The following is a 23358-nucleotide window of genomic DNA, read 5'->3' as shown; positions in this document are numbered from 1 at the left end:
ATTATTAGTCCAATCTTTTTGTAGTTCCAAAACTGGTTGGAACTGTAAGACCTATCCTAAACCTAAAATCATTGAATCAGTTTCTAACTTATTACCGGTTCAAGATGGAGTCGCTCAACGCAGTGATTTTGAGCCTGGAACCCAAGGAGTTCATGATATCTCTGGATATCAAGGATGTGTATTTCCACATCCCGATCTGGGAACCTCACCAAGCGTTTGTCGGTTTCGCTATTCAACAGGATCATTTTCAGTTCAGAGCTTTGCCATTTGGACTCTCCACGGCACCCAGGATGTTTACCAAGGTCATGTCGGTGGTGATTGCTCACCTCAGGTTATTAGGAGTCAAAAATAATGCCATACCTAGACTACCTCAAAGCTTCATCCGATCTCATTCTCCAAGAGCATGCTCTATTAACATACAGTGTGTTAGTGGAACACGGATGGATAATCAATTTTTGAAAATCCAACCTTCAACGTATCCAGTTTCTCGTGTGATCTTGGACACCAACGTGCAGAAAGTTTTTCTGCCACAAGACAAAGCTCTGAGTGTAAGGAAGCTGTCCTCAAACCACAACTGGTGTCAGTCCATTTATGCATTTGTTTGCTTGGAAAAATGGTAGCTGCCTTCGAAACTCTGGAGTTCGTCCGTTTTCATTCACATCCTTTCCAGCTGGACCTGTTACATCAATGGTCAGGGTCGCATTTACACCTTCAGCAGTTGGTTCGTCTGACTCCAGAGACACGAATTTCGCTTCTTTGGTGGATCCAGCTGCACAATCTCACTGCGGGCAGGCGTTTCGTAATATGGAACTGGACTCTCCTAATGACGGGTGCCAGCCTCAGGGGATGGGTCGCGGTTGGGTTGGACTTCCATCTTCAGGGCCACTGGTCTCCACAGGAATCACTGTTGCCATTAAATATGTTGGAACTGAGATCGATCTACAGTGCGCTGGAACAAGCTGCCCACATTCTTCGATCCAAGGCGATAAAGGTTCAATCGGACAACGTGGCTACTGTAGTGTATGTAAACAAACAAGGAGGAACTCGCAGTCACCAGGCGATGCGAGAAGTGACACACATCCTCTAGTGGGCAGACCGTAACGCTGTAATTCTCTCGGTGGTATTCATTCCAGGAGTGGACAATTGGGAAGCAGACTACCTCAGCCATCAGGATCTACATCCGGGAGAATGGGCACTTCACCCAGAGGTGTTTGACACCCTAACACAACTCTGGGTGCAGTGATCGTGCTGGACGAGAAAAAAACGTGGGTCCCAGGGACCCCTCGCTTTGAATTTTTGGGGTCCTACTTCACAATTTCTGGGTCCCATAACATATAGAGGGTGAGGGCATACATAGTTGGGACAGTGTTTTGGTCAAGTGGCAGCTTGGGATAGAGGGGGTAAGGGCAAGCAGCAGTTTGTGTAGAGCTGAGGGTAGAGGCAGAGGGAAGTTGAGGTAGAGCTGGGGCTAGAGGGAACTAAGGACAGGCAGGGTTTGGGGATAGGGAGGGGGTAGGTGCAGTTAATTGGCAGTGTTTTCTGCTTATTATTTCTATAATATAATACACGCACACATCCTAAAAACAGCTATTCTATAGAAAAGGAAAATCCAACACTACAAACACTAAAAGTGTATAACAAACAAACAGCTATATAGTATATAATGTATGGTTAACATCATGAATATACATGTATTGCACAACATCTCAGAGATTATTTTTCTTTAGTCAAGTAACACATGCTCCTTCTCCCTCTCTCCTCCCTTGCAGCACAGCTACCTGCTCGGCTCTTTCTCCCCCCCCCCCCCCCTGCAGCACAGCCACCTGCTCGCCCCCCCCCCCCCCCCCCCCCCCCCCCGCAGCACAGCCACCTGCTCGGCTCTTTCTCCCCCCGCAGCACAGCCAACTGCTCTGCTCTCCCCCCCCCTCCCTCCCTGCTGCACAGCCACCTGCTCGGCTCCTTCTCTCCCCCCCCCCCCCCACCTGCAGCACAGCCACCTGCTCGGCTCCTTCTCCCCCCTGCAGCACAGCCACCCGCTCGGCTTCTTCTCCCCCTCTCCCCCCTGCAGCACAGCCACCCGCTCGGCTCCGTCTCCCCCTATCCCTTCTGCAGCACAGCCACCTGCTCGGCTCCTTCTCCCCCCTACAGCACAGCCACCCGCTCGGCTCCTTTTCCCCCCTGTAGCACAGCCACCGCTCGGCTCCTTTTCCCCCCTGCAGCACAGTCACCCACTCGGCTCCTTCTCCCCCCTGCAGCACAGCCACCTGCTCCGCTCTTCCCACCCCCCCTCCCTGCAGCACAGCTACCTGCGCGGCTCCTTCTCTCCCCCTGCAGCACAGCCACCTGCTCGGCTCCTTCTCCCCGTCTCCCCCTGCAGCACAGCCACCCACACGGCTTCTTCTCCCCCTCTCACCCCCTGCAGCACAGCCACCTGCTTGGCTCTTCCTTATCTCCCCCCCCCCCCCCCCCCCCTCCGCCGCAGCACAGCCACCCGCTCGGCTCCTTCTCCCCCTCTCCCCCCTGCAGCACAGCCACCCGCTCGGCTCCTTCTTCCCCTCTCCCCCCTGCAGCACAGCCACCCGCTCGGCTCCTTCTCCCCCCTGCAGCACAGCCACCCGCTCGGCTCCTTCTCCCCCCTGCAGCACAGCCACCCACTCGGCTCCTTCTCCCCCTTCTTCTCCCTGCAGCACAGCCACTCGCTCGGCTCCTTCTCCCCCTCTCCCCCCTGCAGCACAGCCACCCGCTCGGCTCCTTCTCCACCTCTCCCCCCTGCATCACAGACAACCGCTTGACTTCTCCCCCCTGCAGCACAGGCGCCCGCTCACCTTCTATACCTCCACCGACAGCCGCATACACAGACACCCGCTACCCTTTCCCCTGACTCCACAGCACATTTACTACTGCTGACCCCTCGTAGCATACCTGTAACCTGCTGACTGAATCACCCTTGAGTGCAGCCACGTAAAAAACAAATTGTCTTCTGCAGCCTTCCAGGCAATCCCGCACACTACGCTGCGCCGTCATGCCGGGAACCCGGGACCTTGTGAAGCCGCTGCATGTGATCAGGAGAGGAGCCAAGGCTCCACTTCCTCTTTTTAAACCCAGGATCCATCAATCCGTTAATTGACCGCTTGTAATTGGCCGCAGCAGTGCGCGTCCCCGGGGACCCTCCCATTTTAGAAAAGTGAGTTCCCAGCCATCCAAACGGGGTAAAATACGCGCCATATCGCGTTTTTGCGATCACTGGGATATGTCCAGAGGTGGATCTCATGGCGTCCCACCTCAATCATCAGCTTCCTCGATATATCTCCAGAACACGGGATCCTCAAGCTGTAGACGCTTTGGCCGTACAACCTATTATACGTGTTTCCTCCATTCCCTCTATTGTCCCGTATTCTCAAGAATATCAAACAGGAGTCAATCACGGTCATTTTGATGGCACTAGATTGACATCCTAAAATGCAAAGGAATTCTGGAAGGTGTAATTCCCATGATGTTGCGGGCAGGAAAACCTGTTACGCAACCCATTACCATTGCATCTGGCAGTCGTATATCTCTTGGTGTGACCGAAAAGGGTTTCAATCAGATTATTTTCGTCTCTCATGGTTCTTGCTCTTTCTACAGGCAGGTTTAGATTACGGACTTCATCTGGGATCCGTGAAAGTTTAGGTATCTGCCTTACCTTTTTTTTTTCCCCCAGAGACGCCTTGCGCTCCTACCAAATGTGCAAACTTTCCTACAAGGGGTCCTACGTGTACATCCCCCGTTTGTTCCTCTTACAGCTCCTTCGGTTTTAAATCTAGTTCTGGATTATGTACAGTCACCCTGTTTTGAACCTTTGGAAGAATCAGACCTTAAATATCTTACAGTTTTTCTACTGGCTATAGCTTCAGAGTATCTGAATAATGGGGCTAATTCATAAGGATAGCAAATTCTGCTAATCAGCAGAATTTGCTATCCTTTTCCTAGCATGCTAAACCGGCCCACCCAGCATGCTGACCAGAGCAGAGGCGATCGCATTTTCTGCGGCCCCCGGCAAAAAGTGCGGACGCATGTGCAGGATGGGCACTGCACATACGCCCGCGGGACATTCGTAAAAATTCCGGTTGGATTGCAGTTTACGATCCAACCTGAACTAGCCCCCAAGTGCCTTGTCTTGTAAGCCTCCCTACTTGAATTTTCATCCTGATAGGGCAGAGTTGAGAACCCATGCTGCTTTTCTTCCCAAGGTCGTGTCGGCTTTTCATATCAATCAGCCTATTGTGGTACCATCCTTGCAGGAGGATTCTGGGACACCTTCTTTTTTGGATGTAGTGAGAACGTTGAAGGTCTACGTGGAATGAACAGCACCATTCCGAAAGACTGATGTTTCCTTCGTGCTTTATGATCTTCCAAGTCAAGAGTGACCTCCTACTAAGCAGACCTTGGCCCGCTGGATTCGGTTTACTATTCGTCAGGCCTATCTACACCAATCTAGGCGACCTCCATTAACCATTGCTGCCCACTCTACACGCTCAGTTGGGTCTTCGGCAGCCACTAGTAGGGTGGCTACCACGTCTCAACTCTGTATGGCAGCCACTTGGTCCAGTATTCATACGTTTGCAAAATTCTACAAGTTTGATACTTCATGGTTTGGCCGTCTTGTTTGCAAGTTCCTCAGCGATCTCCTGCCCCGCGGGGAAACTTTGGGACGTCCCCACAGTCTTGACATTGTGCTAGTGTCTCCTAGTGACTGACAGAAAAAGGAGGATTTTGGCACTTACCGATAAATCCCTTTTTCGGAAGCCATATGGGACACTGGCCGCCCGCCCGTCGCTGTTCTCTTGCCTTCCTTGTTGTTCTGCTGTGTTTAATTGTTATATGCTCTCTTCCCTCGTCTAGTTTCTGTTCTCTTCTTCCCGTCTCCTCTCGGCTAATTCATAACTGAGGGATGATGGGGCATAGAAGGGGAGGAGCCTGTTTCACTTCTTAGATTATTTAAAGTGCCAGCTCCCTGTAAGCCACAGTCTTGAAATTGTGCCAGTGTCCCCTATGGCTTCCGAAAAAGGGATTTATCGGTAAGTACCAAAATCCTCCTTTCTCCCTGGCTCTAGATGGAGCAATTACATTTTTGCTCCATTTGGGCGCGATGAGCCGCAGGGAGACACAATTCAGCTCACAGCTCCCCTTGCTGGCGAGCTGAAATGTTCAAAAAGTGACCAGTTTGGGTGCTGAAACAGCACTTTTCGCTTTCTACCCACCACTTTGATCAGGTTTAGCCATTTTACGCAGCTAACCCCGGGCCTGTCTGGGCGCGATCAGCGTTATAAAAAGTAACCAATTGAATATTGATCTCTCATCACTTTAGATGGGAGAGATAAACAGTTGCCCATTCTGCCCACTGAATCCAATTTTGTGGTTTTGTTGCCCTGTAAAAGGCACTTATCTTTACAGAGTGGAGGCAGATATTTTATGGGCGGAACCAATATTCATAGTAATTCAGCCAGTTCACTAGGAGTAATATACCTACTAGTGCCCAATTACAGAGGGGGTTATTCAGAGTTGGTAGCCAATCCAAAAAGTTAGTAATTGGGTAAAACCATGTGCACTGCAGGTGGGGCACGGGGGAACATTTGAATCTGGCCTCAAGTCTGCTGCCTCCACATTGCACTAAGCTGCTTATATCTTTGGGCCTAATTCAGATCTGATCGCAGCAGCCAATTTGTTTGCTAATGAGCAAAGGGGGTCATTCCGAGTTGATCGTAGCTGTGCTAAATTTAGCACAGCTACGATCATTCACACTGACATGCGGAGGGACGCCCAGCACAGCCCCCCCTGCAGAAGTGCAAAGGCATCGCGTGCTGGCCGGGAGCTACTCATCGCTCCCCGGCCCGTAGCGGCTGCATGTGACGTCACGCAGCCGCTGCGGCACGCCCCCCCCCCCCCCCCGTTCGGTCCGGCCACACCTGCGTTGGTTGGGCCGTTCCACCCCCTCCCGCCCAGCGATCACCTCTGTCTGTCAATCAGGCAGAGGCGATCGCAGCCCTGCTACTGCCTTCGGCCGTCTGGCATGCGCTGGTGCACTATGGCGCCGGCGCATGCACAGTAGGGACCCGTTCGCTCGGCTGCTACAAAAAGCGAGCGAACGGGTCAGAATGACCCCCAAAACCATGTGCACTGCAGGGGGCAGATATAACGTGTGCAGAGAGAGTTAGATTTGGCTGGGGTGTGTTCAAACTGACATCTAAATTTCAGTGTAAAAATTAATCAGCCATTTTTTACCCTGCACAGAAACAGTATAACCCATCCAAATCTATATTTCTCTGCACATGTTACATCTGCCCCACCGGCAGTGCAACATGGTTTTGCTCAATTGCTAAATTTTTTTGTTTGCTAACAACTCTGAATTACCCCCAGAGTACATAAACAAAACAAGAAAAAAGTGATTTACAGTTCAAGACAAGTTAGGACAAGTACATGGGGATTGGATATGAGATGCCAGCTAGACCGACCTTGGCATCCCGATGGTGAGAATCCCGACAGGGGCTAGATAAGTATACTTGCCTGCCCTCAATGCCCCCCTATCCCTTACGTTCCGTAGCCTAAACCTAATCTTTTTCTCCCGGCAGCCTAATTCTAACCCTTCCCTGCTGTGCCTAAACCTAAAGCCCCCCCCCCCCTCATTCCCGCAGCCTAAGCCTATCCCTCCACTTTCTGGAACCTAATCCTCCCCCCCGCAGCCTAAACCTAACCCCCTGCTCTGCTGCTTACCTGTCCGCAGCCCTGGCAAACCCTTGTTTGGGATCCTGCCTGTCAGGATACCGGCGGTCGGGATCGTGATCCTTGTCAGGATGCCGGCGTCGGCATTCTGAGCAGTGTCAGGATTCCAGTGTCAGTGTTTTGACTGCCGGGATTCTGACTGGATCCCATACAGGGTTTATAAACATTTCTGCATCAGCAGAAGACACTGTAATAAATATCAGGGTGGTAGAAAACTGAGAGATTTGGTGCCATCGAAGGGATTATGGAGTAGAAGATACTTTAAATAAGAGAAGGAAGAGGGCCCTGCTCCTGAGAGCTTATAGATATGATGAGATGCCTACTGAATGGATAGGCTGCATATTCGAGTTCGGTTCGGGATGCTGGCGCTCCGAATACGGACACCGAAATCCTAACTGTTCGAAATCCCGACAGGGGTGCATGAGGCAGCTAACCCTAATCATCTGCCTCCCCCTAACCCTCTCTCCTCGCAGCCTAAACCTAACCCTCCCTCCCGCAGTCTAACCGTAATCTCCCCTGGCTGCAGCCTGACCCTAACTCTCCCTTCCTGCAGTCTAACCGTAATCTCCCCTGGCTGCAGCCTGACCCTAACTCTCCCTTCCTGCAGCCTAACCATAATCTCCCCTGGCTGCAGCCTGACCCTAACTCTCCCTTCCTGCAGCCTAACCATAACCTCCCCTGGCTGCAGCCTGACCCTAACACTCCCTTCCTGCAGCCTAACCATAACCTCCCCGGGATACTTGCGTTCGGAATCCTGGCAGTCAGGTCGGGATTCCAGCATCTGCATTCTGACACCCAGGATGCCAACAACATCCCGCATATTCATATATAATGACTTAGTACACTAATATCCACCCTCGTACCTACTAGCCTAAGCTTAACCCTCCCCCCGCAGCCTGTCCATGACCTCCGAGGGATACTTATGTTTGGGATCCAGGCAGTCAGGAGGCCAGCGTCGCTATTCGCACGTATCTGCATTCTGACCGCACTTTTTATACAACGGCAATCACGGGGGCGTGGTTCCAGTAGAGTCTACAAATAAGTTTCTTGTCATAGGTAAAGCGGAAATAATTACAACATATTGTGCCTTTCCCCCCTTTATTTCTAGACAGTCCTTATTGTTGCTGACCACTAGAAGGGGGAAGATATGAGTCAGATCTCTTTACATATGCTAATATCAAATATTGCAAACTCTGGTTTCTTATTGTAGACACCAAGAACCAAAAATGAGGATGACAAAGAAGAAACTTCTCAGGAGTCAGAGGTAAATGGTACAGTGTTCTATGACACCAAGTAACAGGAGAACAGCACAGCTCTGCAAGCATTTTAGAAACCGTGATAGTATTGGCTAATGTTTGTTGTATTTTTAGGGTTCGGGCAGAGCAAAAATGTTGGCGCAAATCAAATCCAAATGTTATACTTCAGCGACACAGGTAAAGTATTTTCCTGTCCAGGAAACATTGAGCTTTACTCTGATATCCTAAAGAGTTTCCAACAAGCCAATGATCCTTGATTCCCTTAAAGTAAATAAAAACAAATGTAAAATTGCAGCAGGTCAGGCTCCCCACCTGTCACGTGCACCAGCCATCTGATACCTCCCGGAGGGCAGTTTAGAAAGTAGACCACTATGCTCCTGCGCTTGAAGCAGTTACAGGTTATCTATTGCAAAGTCTTATGTGACTGCATCCACAGGTGGAGCAGATTATATTGCACATCATCTAGCACATCCTCACATTTGGAAGCATTATTAAGTCATTGGGTACAAAATACATAGTAACGCCATACACGTAGGATAGAGTAGATTCAGTGAATGTGAGTTTAAAGCATTTGCTACAGTTTATAGTTGTAGCAAATCTGTAATAAAAAGGAAAAAAAAAGGAAATACACATCTATAGGTTTTATTGTATTTTTTGGCTGCTTACGAATGCTTTACTTTACTTTATTTTATTTATTTTGTTTTTAATTTTGGATTGCTTGCTGTTTTGTGCTGGGCACGTTTTCATTTATTGTTGCAAATTTGAGGGCCAGATTCAATTAGCTGTAGTTAGTTACCACGGGCTAATTGATCTGCCGGGGTTATTAAATTCTAGCCTTCGTTCAGCGCACAGCCTGCACGTAACGTGGATATTTTTTCAAGCTTGAGAGAGAAATCTGTGTTAAATGCCCTGATTGCGGGTGCTTACGAGCGTGTTAACGCACAGCTCTGGGAACTTATCCCGAATTCTGTGTGTTAACGTGCGTTAGTGGGTAATTTAATGCGCAGGAAAAAGGGACTGTGATTGAATAGTCCTAAGAGTTAAAGCCCAAGGCTACCACCCTCTTCCTGGTGCGGTAAATTTAATTGTATCTTAATTGAATCTGGCTCTCAGTCAGGTCTACAGAAAAATGTTCTTATTTCTCCATATTATCATAGGCACAGGTGCTTGTAGTCTGTAGGTAGTGATCCCTAACTGCAGCATTGGGTAATTTAGTGCACATGTGTCTCTAGAACGGAGGTTACTCTTTTTTTGATTTTCATTCAGCGCTTTGGGAGGTAGGAAAGTCTGTCCATCAGGTGTAAATGTAAAACTAGGCAAGTAATGCTAACCGTAAATGAACTAGTATTGATTGCCACATTTTCTTGGAGTTGCCGATTGTGTGGAGCCAACACTGTTGCAGTGCCTGAGAACAGTCTGATGAAAATGGACTGGATCTGGTTGTCAGATGGCTGCTTGGCACTAACAGCCCCCATAAGACTGGCAACTCAACAAGAATATAGCATTGGGCCTTGGTGGATATTGTTGTTCCAGGGACATTGTATAGAGCTGATAACTGGTTATAGATTTTTGACCTTATGGATAATGTCAGAAGGATATAAATGAATGAGGCATACTACCTTGAGTTGTTGAGAGGAGAGTCTAAAAGGTTGTTACAAATGAACCCTCTTTTTTTTTTTTTTTTCTTTCTCTTTGTTTGTAAATCCCTCTAAAAAGTCAATCAAATCCAGACGGCACCGACAAGTTCAGCTGGTATCTTCCGAGTCTGGGTCTGATCATGGGAGCGCAAAAGCCAGGAGGCAGAGGCTAGGCAGAGCCAGGAGGAAGGCTGCACGGGAAGCACAGAAGAAGAGAGGTATCTCACTCTTTTCACTGAGTCTTATCTACATAACCGTGTTTCTATATATGCAAAACACAGAATTTGTTTCATATTCTCCTTATTTCTCTTATGTTCTAGAGGATGCTGGGGGTCCACCTTAGTACCATGGGGTATAGATGGGTCCACTAGGAGCCATTGGTACTTTAAGAGTTTGAGAGTGTGGGCTGGCTCCTCCCTCTATGCCCCTCCTACCAGAGTCAGTTTAGAAAATGTGCCCGGAGGAGCCGGTCACAGCTAGGGGAGCTCTCCAGAGCTTCTCTAGTAAAAGTTTTTTTTAGAGTTTATTATTTTACAGGGAGGCTGCTGGCAACAGCCTCCCTGCTTCGTGGGACTAAGGGGGGGAGTAGTGTCCGCTCTAAGGGGTCTGAGCCACTATTTCCGCTGACAGGACACTGCACTCCTGAGGGGATTGATCGACCGCAGCCACGGGGGATCGCTCACCCCGGCAGCATGCCGCCACCGCCTTACAGAGCCAGAAGACTTGTGGCGAGTTAGTCACCGGCCCCCCTAGCAAGCGGGGAGCCGGTTTGAAGATTGCGGCAACAGGGTATGGAGCGCAGTACTAACTGTGCTCCGGGGCTCAGCGGTACATAGTGCGGCGCTGTGAGCGGCGCCCTGAGTCAGCGGCTACACCCTACACTGGTCGGCAAGCCTGTCAGGGACCCTGGATCACTGCCAACACATACCTCAGGCCAGTATAATTCAAACAGAGAGCGGGAAGCAGCGCCATGAAAGGAGGCGGAGCGTCTCAGAGCGGACCCAGCAGCGGACCCAGCAGCATTCAGCGCCATTTCTCTAACGTCCTAGTGGATGCTGGGGACTCCGTCAGGACCATGGGGAATAGCGGCTCCGCAGGAGACAGGGCACAAAAGCAAGCTTTTAGGATCACATGGTGTGTACTGGCTCCTCCCCCTATGACCTCCTCCAAGCCTCAGTTAGGTTTTTGTGCCCGTCCGAGAGGGTGCAATCTAGGTGGCTCTCCTAAAGAGCTGTTTAGAAAAGTTTTTTTTTAGGTTTCAATCTCAGTGATTCCTGCTGGCAACAGGATCACTGCATCGAGGGACTTAGGGGAGAGATTTCCAACTCACCTGCGTGCAGGATGGATTGGAGTCTTAGGCTACTGGACACTTAGCTCCAGAGGGAGTCGGAACACAGGTCAGCCTGGGGTTCGTCCCGGAGCCGCGCCGCCGATCCCCCTTACAGACGCTGAAGAGACGGCAGAACGGAGGTCCGGAAAACAGGCGGCAGAAGACTCCACAGTCTTCATGAAGGTAGCGCACAGCACTGCAGCTGTGCGCCATTGTTGTCACACGGCTCACTGACTCAGTCACGGAGGGTGCAGGGCGCTGCTGGGGGCGCCCTGGGCAGCAATATAATTACCTTTAGTGGCAAAATAAATACATCACATATAGCCATTAAGGCTATATGTATGTATTTTAACCCAGGCCAGTTTATTAAAAACCGGGAGAAGAAGCCCGCCGGAAAGGGGGCGGAGCTTATTCTCCTCAGCACTCAGCGCCATTTTCCTGCTCAGCTCCGCTGGTGAGGAAGGCTCCCAGGACTCTCCCCTGCACTGCACTACAGAAACAGGGTAACAAAGAGAAGAGGGGCATAAATTGGCGATATTTATATATTAAGAGCGCATATATAGTAAACAACACCTTCTAGGGTTGTTTATATACATTTATAGCGCTTTTGGTGTGTGCTGGCAAACTCTCCCTCTGTCTCCCCAAAGGGCTAGTGGGTCCTGTCCTCTATCAGAGCATTCCCTATGTGTGTGCTGTATGTCGGTACGTGTGTGTCGACATGTATGAGGAAAATATTGGTGAGGAGGCGGAGCAAATTGCCTGTAATGGTGATGTCACTCTCTAGGGAGTCGACACCGGAATGGATGGCTTATTTATGGAAATTACGTGACAATGTCAACACGCTGCAAGCCGGTTGACGACATGAGAGGGCCGGCGAACAAATTAGTATCTGTCCAGGCGTCTCAAACACCGTCAGGGGCTGTAAAATGCCCATTTACCTCAGTCGGTCGACACAGACCCAGACACGGACACTGATTTCAGTGTCGACGGTGAAGAAACAAACGTATTTTCTTTTAGGGCCACACGTTAAGGGCAATGAAGGAGGTGTTACATATTTCTGATACTCCAAGTACCACAAAAAAGGGTATTATGTGTGAGGTGAAAAAACTACCTGTAGTTTTTCCTGAATCAGATAAATTAAATGAAGTGTGTGATGATGCGTGGGTTTCCCCCGATAGAAAATTATTGGCGGTATACCCTTTCCCGCCAGAAGTTAAGGCGCGGTGGGAAACACCCCTCAGGGTGGATAAGGCGCTCACACGCTTATCAGAACAAGTGGCGGTACCATCTACGGATAGGGCCGTACTTAAGGAGCCAGCTGATAGGAGGCTGAAAAATATCCTAAAAAGTATACACACACATGCTGGTGTTATACTGCGACCAGCGATCGCCTCAGCCTGGATGTGCAGAGCTGAGGTGGCTTGGTCGGATTCCCTGACTAAAAATATTGATACCTTTGACAGGGACAGTATTTTATTGACTATAGAGCATTTAAAGGATGCATTTCTATATATGCGAGATGCGCAGAGGGATATTTGCACTCTGGCATCAAGAGTAAATGCGATGTCCATATCTGCAAGAAGATGTTTATGGACACGACAGTGGTCAGGTGATGCAGATTCCAAACGGCACAAAGATGTATTGCCGTATAAAGGGGAGGAGTTATTTGGGGTCGGTCCATGGGACCTGGTGGCCAGGGCAACTGCTGGAAAATCCACCGTTTTTTACCCTAAGTCACATCTCTGCAGAAAAAGACACCGTCTTTTCAGCCTCAGTCCTTTCGTCCCTATAAGAGTCATATCTGCCCAGGGATAGAGGAAAGGGAAGAAGACTGCAGCAGGCAGCCCATTCCCAGGAACAGAAGCCCTCCACCGCTTCTACCAAGTTCTCAGCATGACGCTGGGACCGTACAGGACCCCTGGATCCTACAAGTAGTATCCAAGGGGTACAGATTGGAATGTCGAGAGGTTTCCCCCCTCGCAGGTTCCTGTAGTCTGCTGTACCAATGTCTCCCTCCGACAGGGAGGCAGTATTGAAAACAATTCACAAGCTGTATTCCCAGCAGGTGATAATAAAATTACCCCTCCGACAACAAGGAAAGGGGTATTACTCCACACTATATGGTGGTACTGAAGGCTAGGTGAGACCTATTCTAAATCTGAAAAATTTGAACACTTGCAAGGGTTCAAATCCAGATGGAGTCACTCAGAGCAGTGATAGCAAAGAACAAGGGGACTATATGGTGTCCCGGGACATCAGGGATGCTTACCTCCATGTCCCAAAATTTGCCTTTCTTTATCATCCACTAGGGGTCACTGGAGTACTCTTGGGATATGGACGGGCGTAGCCGAACAAAGGCACTGAATATTCAAATTTAGGACTCTCCCCCCCCTCCATATCCCCAAGTACCTCAGTGTACTTTGCCAGTGTTTTTTCGGTGCTCACAGATGAACATCGGCTTGTGGCAAGGCCACATTTCAGAAGATTTTTATTTTTAATTTTTACACTTCCCATCCCAGTTTATGGAAAAACATGGGTCCGGGATGGTGCCGCTGCAAGGCAGCGGATGGCGTGTCGGTCCTCACAAAGAGCACCCTCACAGCCACAGGCGCTATAAGCAAGCGCATGGCGTGTCGGTCCTCACAAAGAGCACCCTCACAGCCACAGGCAGCCACTGTCTCCTGCAAACTGAACGAAGCTTACAGAAAGAAGCTCCGTCACAGCCAGGATGAGACAAAGAGCTGGAAGAATCTACAGCTGCAAGGAGCTTACAGCAGAAGCCCCGTTACAGCCTAGATGAGATGCTGGAGGCTGAAACGAAGCTTGCAGAGAGAAGCTCGTCACAGCCAGGAGAAGGCGGCACAAGGTATGAGTGTCAGGGCGGTCAGCTCACGCTGCCGCCCTGCTGTGTGTGAGTGTTAGCCGCTGAAACGCCGCTGAAGGTCTTCCTGAACGATGAGCAGAGCGGCCGCACGTCACTCAGACGCCGGCCGCTCTCACTACGCTGATGCCCCGGCACAGGCGCCGCCGAGATTACCCGTGTGCTAACGAGCGGCCGCACGTCACTCACGGACGCCGGCCGCTCTTCCAGTCACCGCACGCCACTGAGGCCGGACACAGGGAGACTGTGTACGGCTGTAGGAAGGCGCCGCCGCCGCCCGCTCTTCCGGACGGCTCCCCGGCGCTATATACAGCGCTTTCCTCCTTTCCCTGCACCCGATCCCCGTAAGCTGCAGGTAACATGGGGAGGCAGGGGGGAGGGAGGGGGAGTAATGCCCATAGCAGCAGCAGAAGGCTGCATGGGTTAAAGATAGGCTGCTCAAACTATCACAAGCAGTGCAGCAATTTTAAAGTCATGGGCTATAATATCAGGAAATTATATGTTTCAGCACAATTTATATATATAATAAGTAAATTTTATATATATAATATATAATGAAGCTGTTTGCTAGCACAACTGTGTATAATATCAGTATCAACTGTGATTATATGGTTAAGTACATTTTATATATATAATATATATATATGAGGCTTGGCCTAGCAATAGCCTATCAGGGGCATAGCCTATTGCAGGTTTAATCATGTTTTCTGTTCTTTTCTGTTAAGACTGCAAGATAATAACACTGCAGGCAGTGTTCATATTAATAGAGGCTAACTAAATGCATGTATTTTACATACACCTGTATTATCACTGTATAATCTGTATAATAGGCTATTAAGCCTATATTAAAACTGCAGCAGGTAACCTGTACTGTGATTTTCTGTAAAAGCATGGCATGACGGCCATTTCAATCATTGCTGTTTTTCCAGTTATACATTCCGGCCATACACCTCTGCTCCACAAGGAGGCGCAGGGGTGTTAGTGGAAATTTTTTGTTCAGGATAATTCTAGAACATTCCTGCCCTACATCTTTAAGCCACCAGAAGGCGCAGGGGTGTTAATAGGAATTTGGTTCGGGTTTCATATGCCCATGTGAACTGCTTTTCACATAAAGAACACTTTAGTTTCCTAAAGATTTCCGTACAGAGAAACAACCATGAATCAGCAATAACATATATATATATATATATATATATATATATATATATATATATATATATATATATATATATATATATATATATAGAAAAGATGTGTGTAGACTGGTGCGCTTCTTCTGGAGTCGACCGCACGGTTAAAACTTTTTCCGTGTATATAAAGTCGGTGGTATAATAGCCTCAAAAATGGATAGTAGCAAAGTTTCATAGGTTTATGTAAGTCCTAGCAAAGTCTCGTGAGCTTCAAATCAGTTATATTAGGCACCTTCCGCTCTTCAGGGCGGCAGCTCAGTTCCTCAGTATACCAGAGGTATATGGCATGGATTCTGTAGCAAAAAAGAGGAGAAGAACAAGCGCCTATGGTGCAGTAAGTTTTGTATGTGTTGGACAACACTGTAGCGATATATATAAATGCGTACCAGATAATTTCTTTAAACCACGTCAAAATAGATAGATGTCAATCAGGATATTTCTTGCAAGCAACACCATCTAGAAGTCAAAGAAGACGAAATCGCCACATGGCGCAGTATTGCAGGGTAAAAGATAATTTTCCCCAAAATAATTAATCTGCGTACCAGATAATTTCTTTAAACCACGTCAAAATAGATAGATGTCAGTCAGGATATTTCTTACTAGCAACACCATCAGATTTAGATGTATAATCAGCATGGACATCTATTAATTGTGTGTCCAGAGATATCCCATTCAGTCCAGTACACGGGGAAGTTGTAAAATCAGTCGAAGGACTGGAAAATTTATTTAAATTAAATGGCTATAAAACATCAATCAAATATAAATAAGTTTTAAAAGTGAAATAAAGTAATGCTTAGCTTAGTGGCAGTTTGATAATCTGCTCAGGTCTCAACGCGTTTCGCCAAACAAGGCTTCATCAGGAGATAGGAGTACAGTGCAAAATGATGCTTTTTTATAGCTAGCTGAGCTAATTTGATCATCAACTTCCGGTTTGCGGCATTTCCGGAACCGGAAGTGACGTCAATTCCGTCGAAAGTGAAAGTAAAAACAATTACAAATCATTACTAATACAATATAATCAAGATCTAGCCATCTTGCATACAAGACAAATGGTAGGTAGGGACATCGACATTGTTTACATGCAGTAATTTTGGTGAAACTACATATACGTGTTTATTCTTGGACCCGGAAGTGACGTCACTTCCTGTTGGCGATAGTTTAATTGTAGTGAGGACACCTTGATGAAATAGTGGATGCCCGGATACTGGTGATATAATTACACATAGACAGCCTGTGCTGGGCATATATATATCTATGGTACACCAGGACCGGAATTAGGGTGGACGGCTGGTGCTTTGCGCCGTTCGTGTATGTGATTACATGCGGTTCACAGGGCCGGAACCGGAAGTCGCGTCACTTCCTGTTCTCGGAGGAGATGATTATTATCTTTTAGCTCTTAGAAGATGATAAATATTAAAGGACACTACTTGATGTAGGTCTTACAACGGAAACTGGTTTATGGCATACACTTATTTGATTAGAGCGAATTAACATTAGAAAACCGGAAATCACGGCATACATGCCGTGAACGTCATTTCCGGTCCATAAAAACAGCAGCCAGAGATTCCAATACTGTTTAGTAACATTGATAAATACAAACTAATACTATAGAATGGCGAATGGGACAGCAATCAATAAATATACAAAACATATATAAATATTTATAACCAAATAAAAATACATGAGTAAACAATAAAAAATATAAAAAATATAAAAAATAAAAAGACAAACAATAATAATAAATACATATGTCACACTAGGTTAATAACATAAAACTGGATATATATGGAAGTATTATTAATATATCTAAGCACCTGATTAGGCACTGATTTAACAGTGATTCACATTATCTTTCTGATGCATAATCGAGTTGTATGATTAAAAAATATATGTATATTGGTGCCGTCTTGATATATGTGATGCATATAAATGAGAAAATAGGAAGATAAAAGATATATATTTTTATAAAAAAGGTGCAATTTCGTATCCTTCATTGTGGCCATGTGGGGACATGGTGTTCAGGGTAAAGATCCAGTACATTTCTCGTTGGGATAGTTTCTTTAGTAGATCTCCGCCTCTAGTGCCCAACTTGACATGCTCAATCGCCTTGAAGGTAAATGAATCAAGTTTCGAGTTGTGGACTTCCGTGAAGTGTCTGGAAAGGGGGTGGCTTTCAACCTTGTTTTTTATATTGCGGACATGTTCTTGCATGCGGAGTTTGAGTGCTCTCTTAGTCTTCCCTACGTATTTCCGCTGGCAACCACATTCGATAACATAAATTACTGATGTAGTATTGCAATTTATGAAATCCTTTATTTTGAATTCCTTCTTGTTGTTTGTGTCTGTAAATGTTCTCCTGCTTGGGTGTACATATTTGCACATAATGCAATGACCACATTTATACATTCCTTTGCATTTGGGGAACCCTGTCGTTATACCTCGTGATTCCTTAAGTAAACTTGGTGCTAATATTTCCTTCAAATTATTAGATTTCCTGAACAAGACCACTGGTTTTTCTGGTAGTATTTCGTTCAATATCGGATCCATCTTGAGGATGTGCCAATGTTTAGAGAAGATTCTTTTAATTTTACGCTCTTCGCAATTGATTTTGGTGATGAATGGTGCTATTAACTTTTTATTAGGTTCTTTAGTTTTTGGTTGTAGGAGGGATTCTCTGTCAAGTTTTTCACCGCGATCCATCGCTTCCTTTACAATATGTTCGGGATAGCCTCTTTCCCTGAATCTGTCCGCATAAATGTTGGATTGTTCATGGAAAGTTTCGATGTTGGAACAATTTCTTCTAATTCTGTACATTTGGGAATAAGGAATATTGTTTTTCCACTGTAAAGTATGTCCACTGTTGTAGTGCAAGTAGCTGTTGGTGTCTACTGTTTTAACAAAATTTTTTGTAATGATTGTTTCATTGTTATTTGTAAGTATTAGATCTAGGAATTCTGCTTTTTCTTTGCTCGATGTGCTGGTGAAGGAGAGATTGAAATCGTTCTTTTGGATTCCTTCCATAAATAGATTGAAGCTTTCTTGAGTACCTTCCCAAATTAGAATGATGTCATCTATGTATCTTTTATAAAACCGTATATTGCTGACAAACCAAGGATTATCATAGATGTTGATCTGTTCCCACATTCCCATCAGGATATTTGCGTAACTGGGCGCGAAAACTGTACCCATTGCGGTACCGCGCACCTGTAGGTAAAATGTATCTCTGAATTTAAAGTAGTTGTGTGTTAGAATGAATTCAATCAACATACATAAGAAGTCACAATGTTGCTGCGAATTGTTCGGGTCCGAAACTAATTTCGCACGACAGGCTTCTATTCCCTTCTCGTGAATAATGCTTGTATATAGGGACTGCACGTCGATGGTTGTCCACAAATATGTGTCTTTCCATTTAAAGTCTTTTAATAGACTCAGGACACTGGTCGTATCCTTGAGATAGGAGGGTAGAGTTTGTACATATGGTTTTAGGAACAGATCTACGTACTCGGAAATGTGTGCCGTTATGGAGTCTATACCTGCAATGAAGTTGTTTACTCATGTATTTTTATTTGGTTATAAATATTTATATATGTTTTGTATATTTATTGATTGCTGTCCCATTCGCCATTCTATAGTATTAGTTTGTATTTATCAATGTTACTAAACAGTATTGGAATCTCTGGCTGCTGTTTTTATGGACCGGAAATGACGTTCACGGCATGTATGCCGTGATTTCCGGTTTTCTAATGTTAATTCGCTCTAATCAAATAAGTGTATGCCATAAACCAGTTTCCGTTGTAAGACCTACATCAAGTAGTGTCCTTTAATATTTATCATCTTCTAAGAGCTAAAAGATAATAATCATCTCCTCCGAGAACAGGAAGTGACGCGACTTCCGGTTCCGGCCCTGTGAACCGCATGTAATCACATACACGAACGGCGCAAAGCACCAGCCGTCCACCCTAATTCCGGTCCTGGTGTACCATAGATATATATATGCCCAGCACAGGCTGTCTATGTGTAATTATATCACCAGTATCCGGGCATCCACTATTTCATCAAGGTGTCCTCACTACAATTAAACTATCGCCAACAGGAAGTGACGTCACTTCCGGGTCCAAGAATAAACACGTATATGTAGTTTCACCAAAATTACTGCATGTAAACAATGTCGATGTCCCTACCTACCATTTGTCTTGTATGCAAGATGGCTAGATCTTGATTATATTGTATTAGTAATGATTTGTAATTGTTTTTACTTTCACTTTCGACGGAATTGACGTCACTTCCGGTTCCGGAAATGCCGCAAACCGGAAGTTGATGATCAAATTAGCTCAGCTAGCTATAAAAAAGCATCATTTTGCACTGTACTCCTATCTCCTGATGAAGCCTTGTTTGGCGAAACGCGTTGAGACCTGAGCAGATTATCAAACTGCCACTAAGCTAAGCATTACTTTATTTCACTTTTAAAACTTATTTATATTTGATTGATGTTTTATAGCCATTTAATTTAAATAAATTTTCCAGTCCTTCGACTGATTTTACAACTTCCCCGTGTACTGGACTGAATGGGATATCTCTGGACACACAATTAATAGATGTCCATGCTGATTATACATCTAAATCTGATGGTGTTGCTAGTAAGAAATATCCTGACTGACATCTATCTATTTTGACGTGGTTTAAAGAAATTATCTGGTACGCAGATTAATTATTTTGGGGAAAATTATCTTTTACCCTGCAATACTGCGCCATGTGGCGATTTCGTCTTCTTTGACTTCTAGATGGTGTTGCTTGCAAGAAATATCCTGATTGACATCTATCTATTTTGACGTGGTTTAAAGAAATTATCTGGTACGCATTTATATATATCGCTACAGTGTTGTCCAACACATACAAAACTTACTGCACCATAGGCGCTTGTTCTTCTCCTCTTTTTTGCTATATATATATATATATATATATATATATATATATATATATAATGTGCCATATAATCGTGCAAGTGTCTGTCTGTTGCCAATTATGTTGTCTGTCTACATAGCGAATAAGGCTCTAGTGCAGACTAAAAATACTTTAAAAGATATTACAGTGGCAATTCAAATTAAAAGAGCGGTAATCGGAGTCTCGGAGTTACTCCGCCAGCTCTAACAAAAGACAGTTTTTTTTTTTTTTTTCCAAAGGGCAATTTCCCTTTGGGTACCAGAGGGTTTATTTCACTGGTCTTATAATTTAATGCACGATTATAGGTCAAATCTCACACCAATAACTACGAGTAAGAACGGTACATTACTCCAGCACTCAGATAGTGCGGGGTTTTGGACAATCATACATAATCGTTTCCAAAAGAATGCGATCCGCCATTGGTAGATGCGTTTCTGTCAAACATTATAAAAACCCAGGATACATTTGGGTCACTAGAAGCTATGTATGAAACCATGCCGATCACTGTTAAAAGAAGCTGCAGAGTATATCTGTAAAGCTTCTGCTAACGCCGGTTATTTCCATTGTCGCTAGTGAACGCGACAAGGCCAGAGCTTGTTTGCTCCTAAATTTGATATGCTTGTAACGGCATTTTATCCCTTGATGATATTCAGCCATTAGCGCATACAGTATACTTGTAACGGTGTTCTAGTCACGCCTTGTAACGACAGGACGTTACAGTCAGCAAACCAGTGGTTTGATGATCTCTTTACAATTGTGGAAGCGTGTCTTTACATGTTACATTTGAGAGGTTTCATGACTTCAACTCATATATGTCTCAGCTATTTACAGCTTAAAGTACAAAACTGCTTCTGTCGAAGGGTTTGGCAGGTGATCATTTACTCCTTGCTGGCTTATAAACCAGGCAATAGTACGCCAACAGTGTCAGAGTTACTTATTCCCCTCTGTTTGAGCAAAACCAAACAGCTCCGTTGCTATATCAATAAGCAAGTCATTTACTACAGTTAGAAAATGGATTTTCTGCAGTTAGTATTTGCTTATTGGAGCCACAAAATTGCATAATTGCATTTGATCTTCATGTCTACCGTTGCTTATCGCTTCCGGTATTTACCAATGTGATGTTGGGATGATAGCTCATCTCACATAAGAACTATGTATTAACAAAGTTCCTCTAACTTGCGCTATTAAGGTATACTGCGATAGCAGATCAAGTTCGAAAACAATCGCATCTAATTCTGTCTAAACGATGTCAATTCCTAGGTAAGATTACAAATACGGTAAATCAAAGACTTTTACCTACTACACCAGCAAGAAGGTACATCTAGTAATTAGTGCAAAACACGCACACTAGCGGTACATTGGTGTATTCACCTATTAAGAATAAAGATGTGTTTTCAATTTAGGTCCCCACCCTTCACTCGCGTTTCCCACAGAGGGACAAGGGTGCATATACTCAGGACGACAGTCGCAGAGAGTCCGGATTTGTAGTTACAATCAGCGCAAAGGTTCTAAAACACGACAGATGGCTGTCGATACATGTCCTAGAACTCTGTGCATTTTACAATGCAATAAAGGATTCGCTTTCAGTCTGACCAGGGATAGACTCTGGTTTCTCTTCAGAACGAATAAATCTTTCGCTTTTTACTAAAGATTTCTGTGGAGAGGAACAACCGTGAGTTTCATGTAATTTTGTTTTTCATGCCTGGCTCACGCTGCCCTTAAGCAGTCAAACAAAGCAACGGCAGTTGCATACTCAACAACCAGTGAGAACCAAGAAGCCGCATGGCAATGCGGCAGGTAACTCAAATCTTCAATGGCTCAAAACGCCATTATGTGAAAATGTCAAGAGATCAATCCGTGAGTGGACATCTGTTAGACATACGATCTCACCCGTCAGGGTTTGGATCTTGAAAACTGGACATTAAATCCAGAGGTGTTTCATATGTGAGTCCACAGAAGGGGGTTACCCTCAAGTATACATGATGGCATCTCGCCACAATTACAAAAGCTCAGTATGTGTACATCACATTCATGGGGTCATTCAGCATCGTGTATCTGGCTCCACCATTTTCCGCTTCTCTCTTCGTTGCCAAAACGGATCAGAAGACACTTCGTCACAGTCATACTGGTGGTATCTCATGGGTTTCGGAGAAGTTTGCTTCTCGAATTTTCAAGGAATACTTGCACACGATTTTGGCCCGCTTATAATACGTCCAACCTGTTACATCAGGGAACGTTCTTTTACCCATAGTTACCTATGTACCTATTATCTATGTACCGCAGCTGCAGTTGACGGGATGAGGGTTCAGTGCTCGCTTCGGCAGCACATATACTAAAATTGGAACGATACAGAGAAGATTAGCATGGCCCCTGCGCAAGGATGACACGCAAATTCGTGAAGCGTTCCATAAGACCGCCCTCTTAAAAAAAAAAAAAAAAAAAAAAAAAAATAGAGCATTACAGTATCGGTTATACCAACCATGTAACGAAATAGTAAGCCGCTTAAGGCAGCTCATTATTAAAAAAATTTCGTGTGCTTACATAGGTTGTAAACCTCGGAAGTTTCCAACATCATACTTCAAGTACCCGTATTCTGTTAAACGGGATGGGATGGAAAACTGAGTTCATCTGCACTAACAGTGCAGGTATCTGTGTGGTAAACGTATTTTCAAAGACGTTTGCCTCTATTTGCGTCTGTAAACATCTTTCTACAAGGTGTCACCAAAGTTCAGACTCTATTTATCCCACCTACAACGCCAGGCGATTTGAGGTTGGGTTCACATTTATTACAGTTTTCATATTTTGGAACCCTTTCAACAAAGGGAAATTAAGTTTCATAGTTTTTGAACCTTTACAACAAATGAGAATTAAGTTTCTCACTTTGGAAAACATTTTTCTTCTAGCCTTGGCTTCTAGCCTTGGCTTCGGCAAGGGTTTTGTTTTCATATTTGGGTGCCTTGTATTCCAAGCCACCGTATTTGAGTTTCTCATGACAAAGCAGATCTTCGGACGAAATCCGCTTTCGTATTCTTCACATCAATATACCAATAGTGGTTCCTGTGGGGACAGCACATTCTAGAATTCGGAATGTGGTACACGCATTACGCGTTTATATATGTACCAAACGTCTACAGTACGTGATATGAATATGTTGTTTGTTCTATATGATACTGCAAACTGGGGTTAGCCAGTTTCTCAGCAGACATTATCCAGTTGGATAATAATGACTACAAGTCAGACTTACTTTAAGGCTAAGTTACAATCGCCTACGTCAGTAATAGTTCATCCCACAGGTTCTGTGGGAATGTCAGACCCAACGGGTCGTGGAGCGTCTACGACGCGGCTACATAGCCTTCAGTGCACC

At 45.5% G+C, this 23358-nt stretch overlaps 1 protein-coding gene and 2 non-coding genes across 3 annotated transcripts in view; all 3 read left to right on the top strand.

Annotated features, from left to right (window-relative positions):
• Window positions 1-23358, top strand: part of SNAPC1 (small nuclear RNA activating complex polypeptide 1) — a 102920-nt gene that overhangs the window by 16431 nt on the left and 63131 nt on the right. The window contains exons 6-8 of the mRNA XM_063947700.1: window positions 7970-8023; window positions 8130-8192; window positions 9732-9870. Coding sequence (XP_063803770.1) covers window positions 7970-8023; window positions 8130-8192; window positions 9732-9870 — 256 coding nt within the window. The remainder of the gene's footprint in view (window positions 1-7969; window positions 8024-8129; window positions 8193-9731; window positions 9871-23358) is intronic.
• LOC134981584 (U5 spliceosomal RNA) lies at window positions 21595-21709 on the top strand. The gene has a single exon (XR_010190710.1). It is a non-coding gene; the product is annotated as a U5 spliceosomal RNA (small nuclear RNA).
• LOC134981627 (U6 spliceosomal RNA) lies at window positions 22303-22409 on the top strand. The gene has a single exon (XR_010190733.1). It is a non-coding gene; the product is annotated as a U6 spliceosomal RNA (small nuclear RNA).

This window comes from Pseudophryne corroboree, chromosome 12 (genome assembly GCF_028390025.1).
Source record: "Pseudophryne corroboree isolate aPseCor3 chromosome 12, aPseCor3.hap2, whole genome shotgun sequence".
In the NCBI taxonomy this organism is placed as follows: Eukaryota; Metazoa; Chordata; class Amphibia; order Anura; family Myobatrachidae; genus Pseudophryne; species Pseudophryne corroboree.
Note: the sequence above shows the minus strand (reverse complement) of the source record. Positions and strands in the feature narration are given on the sequence as shown.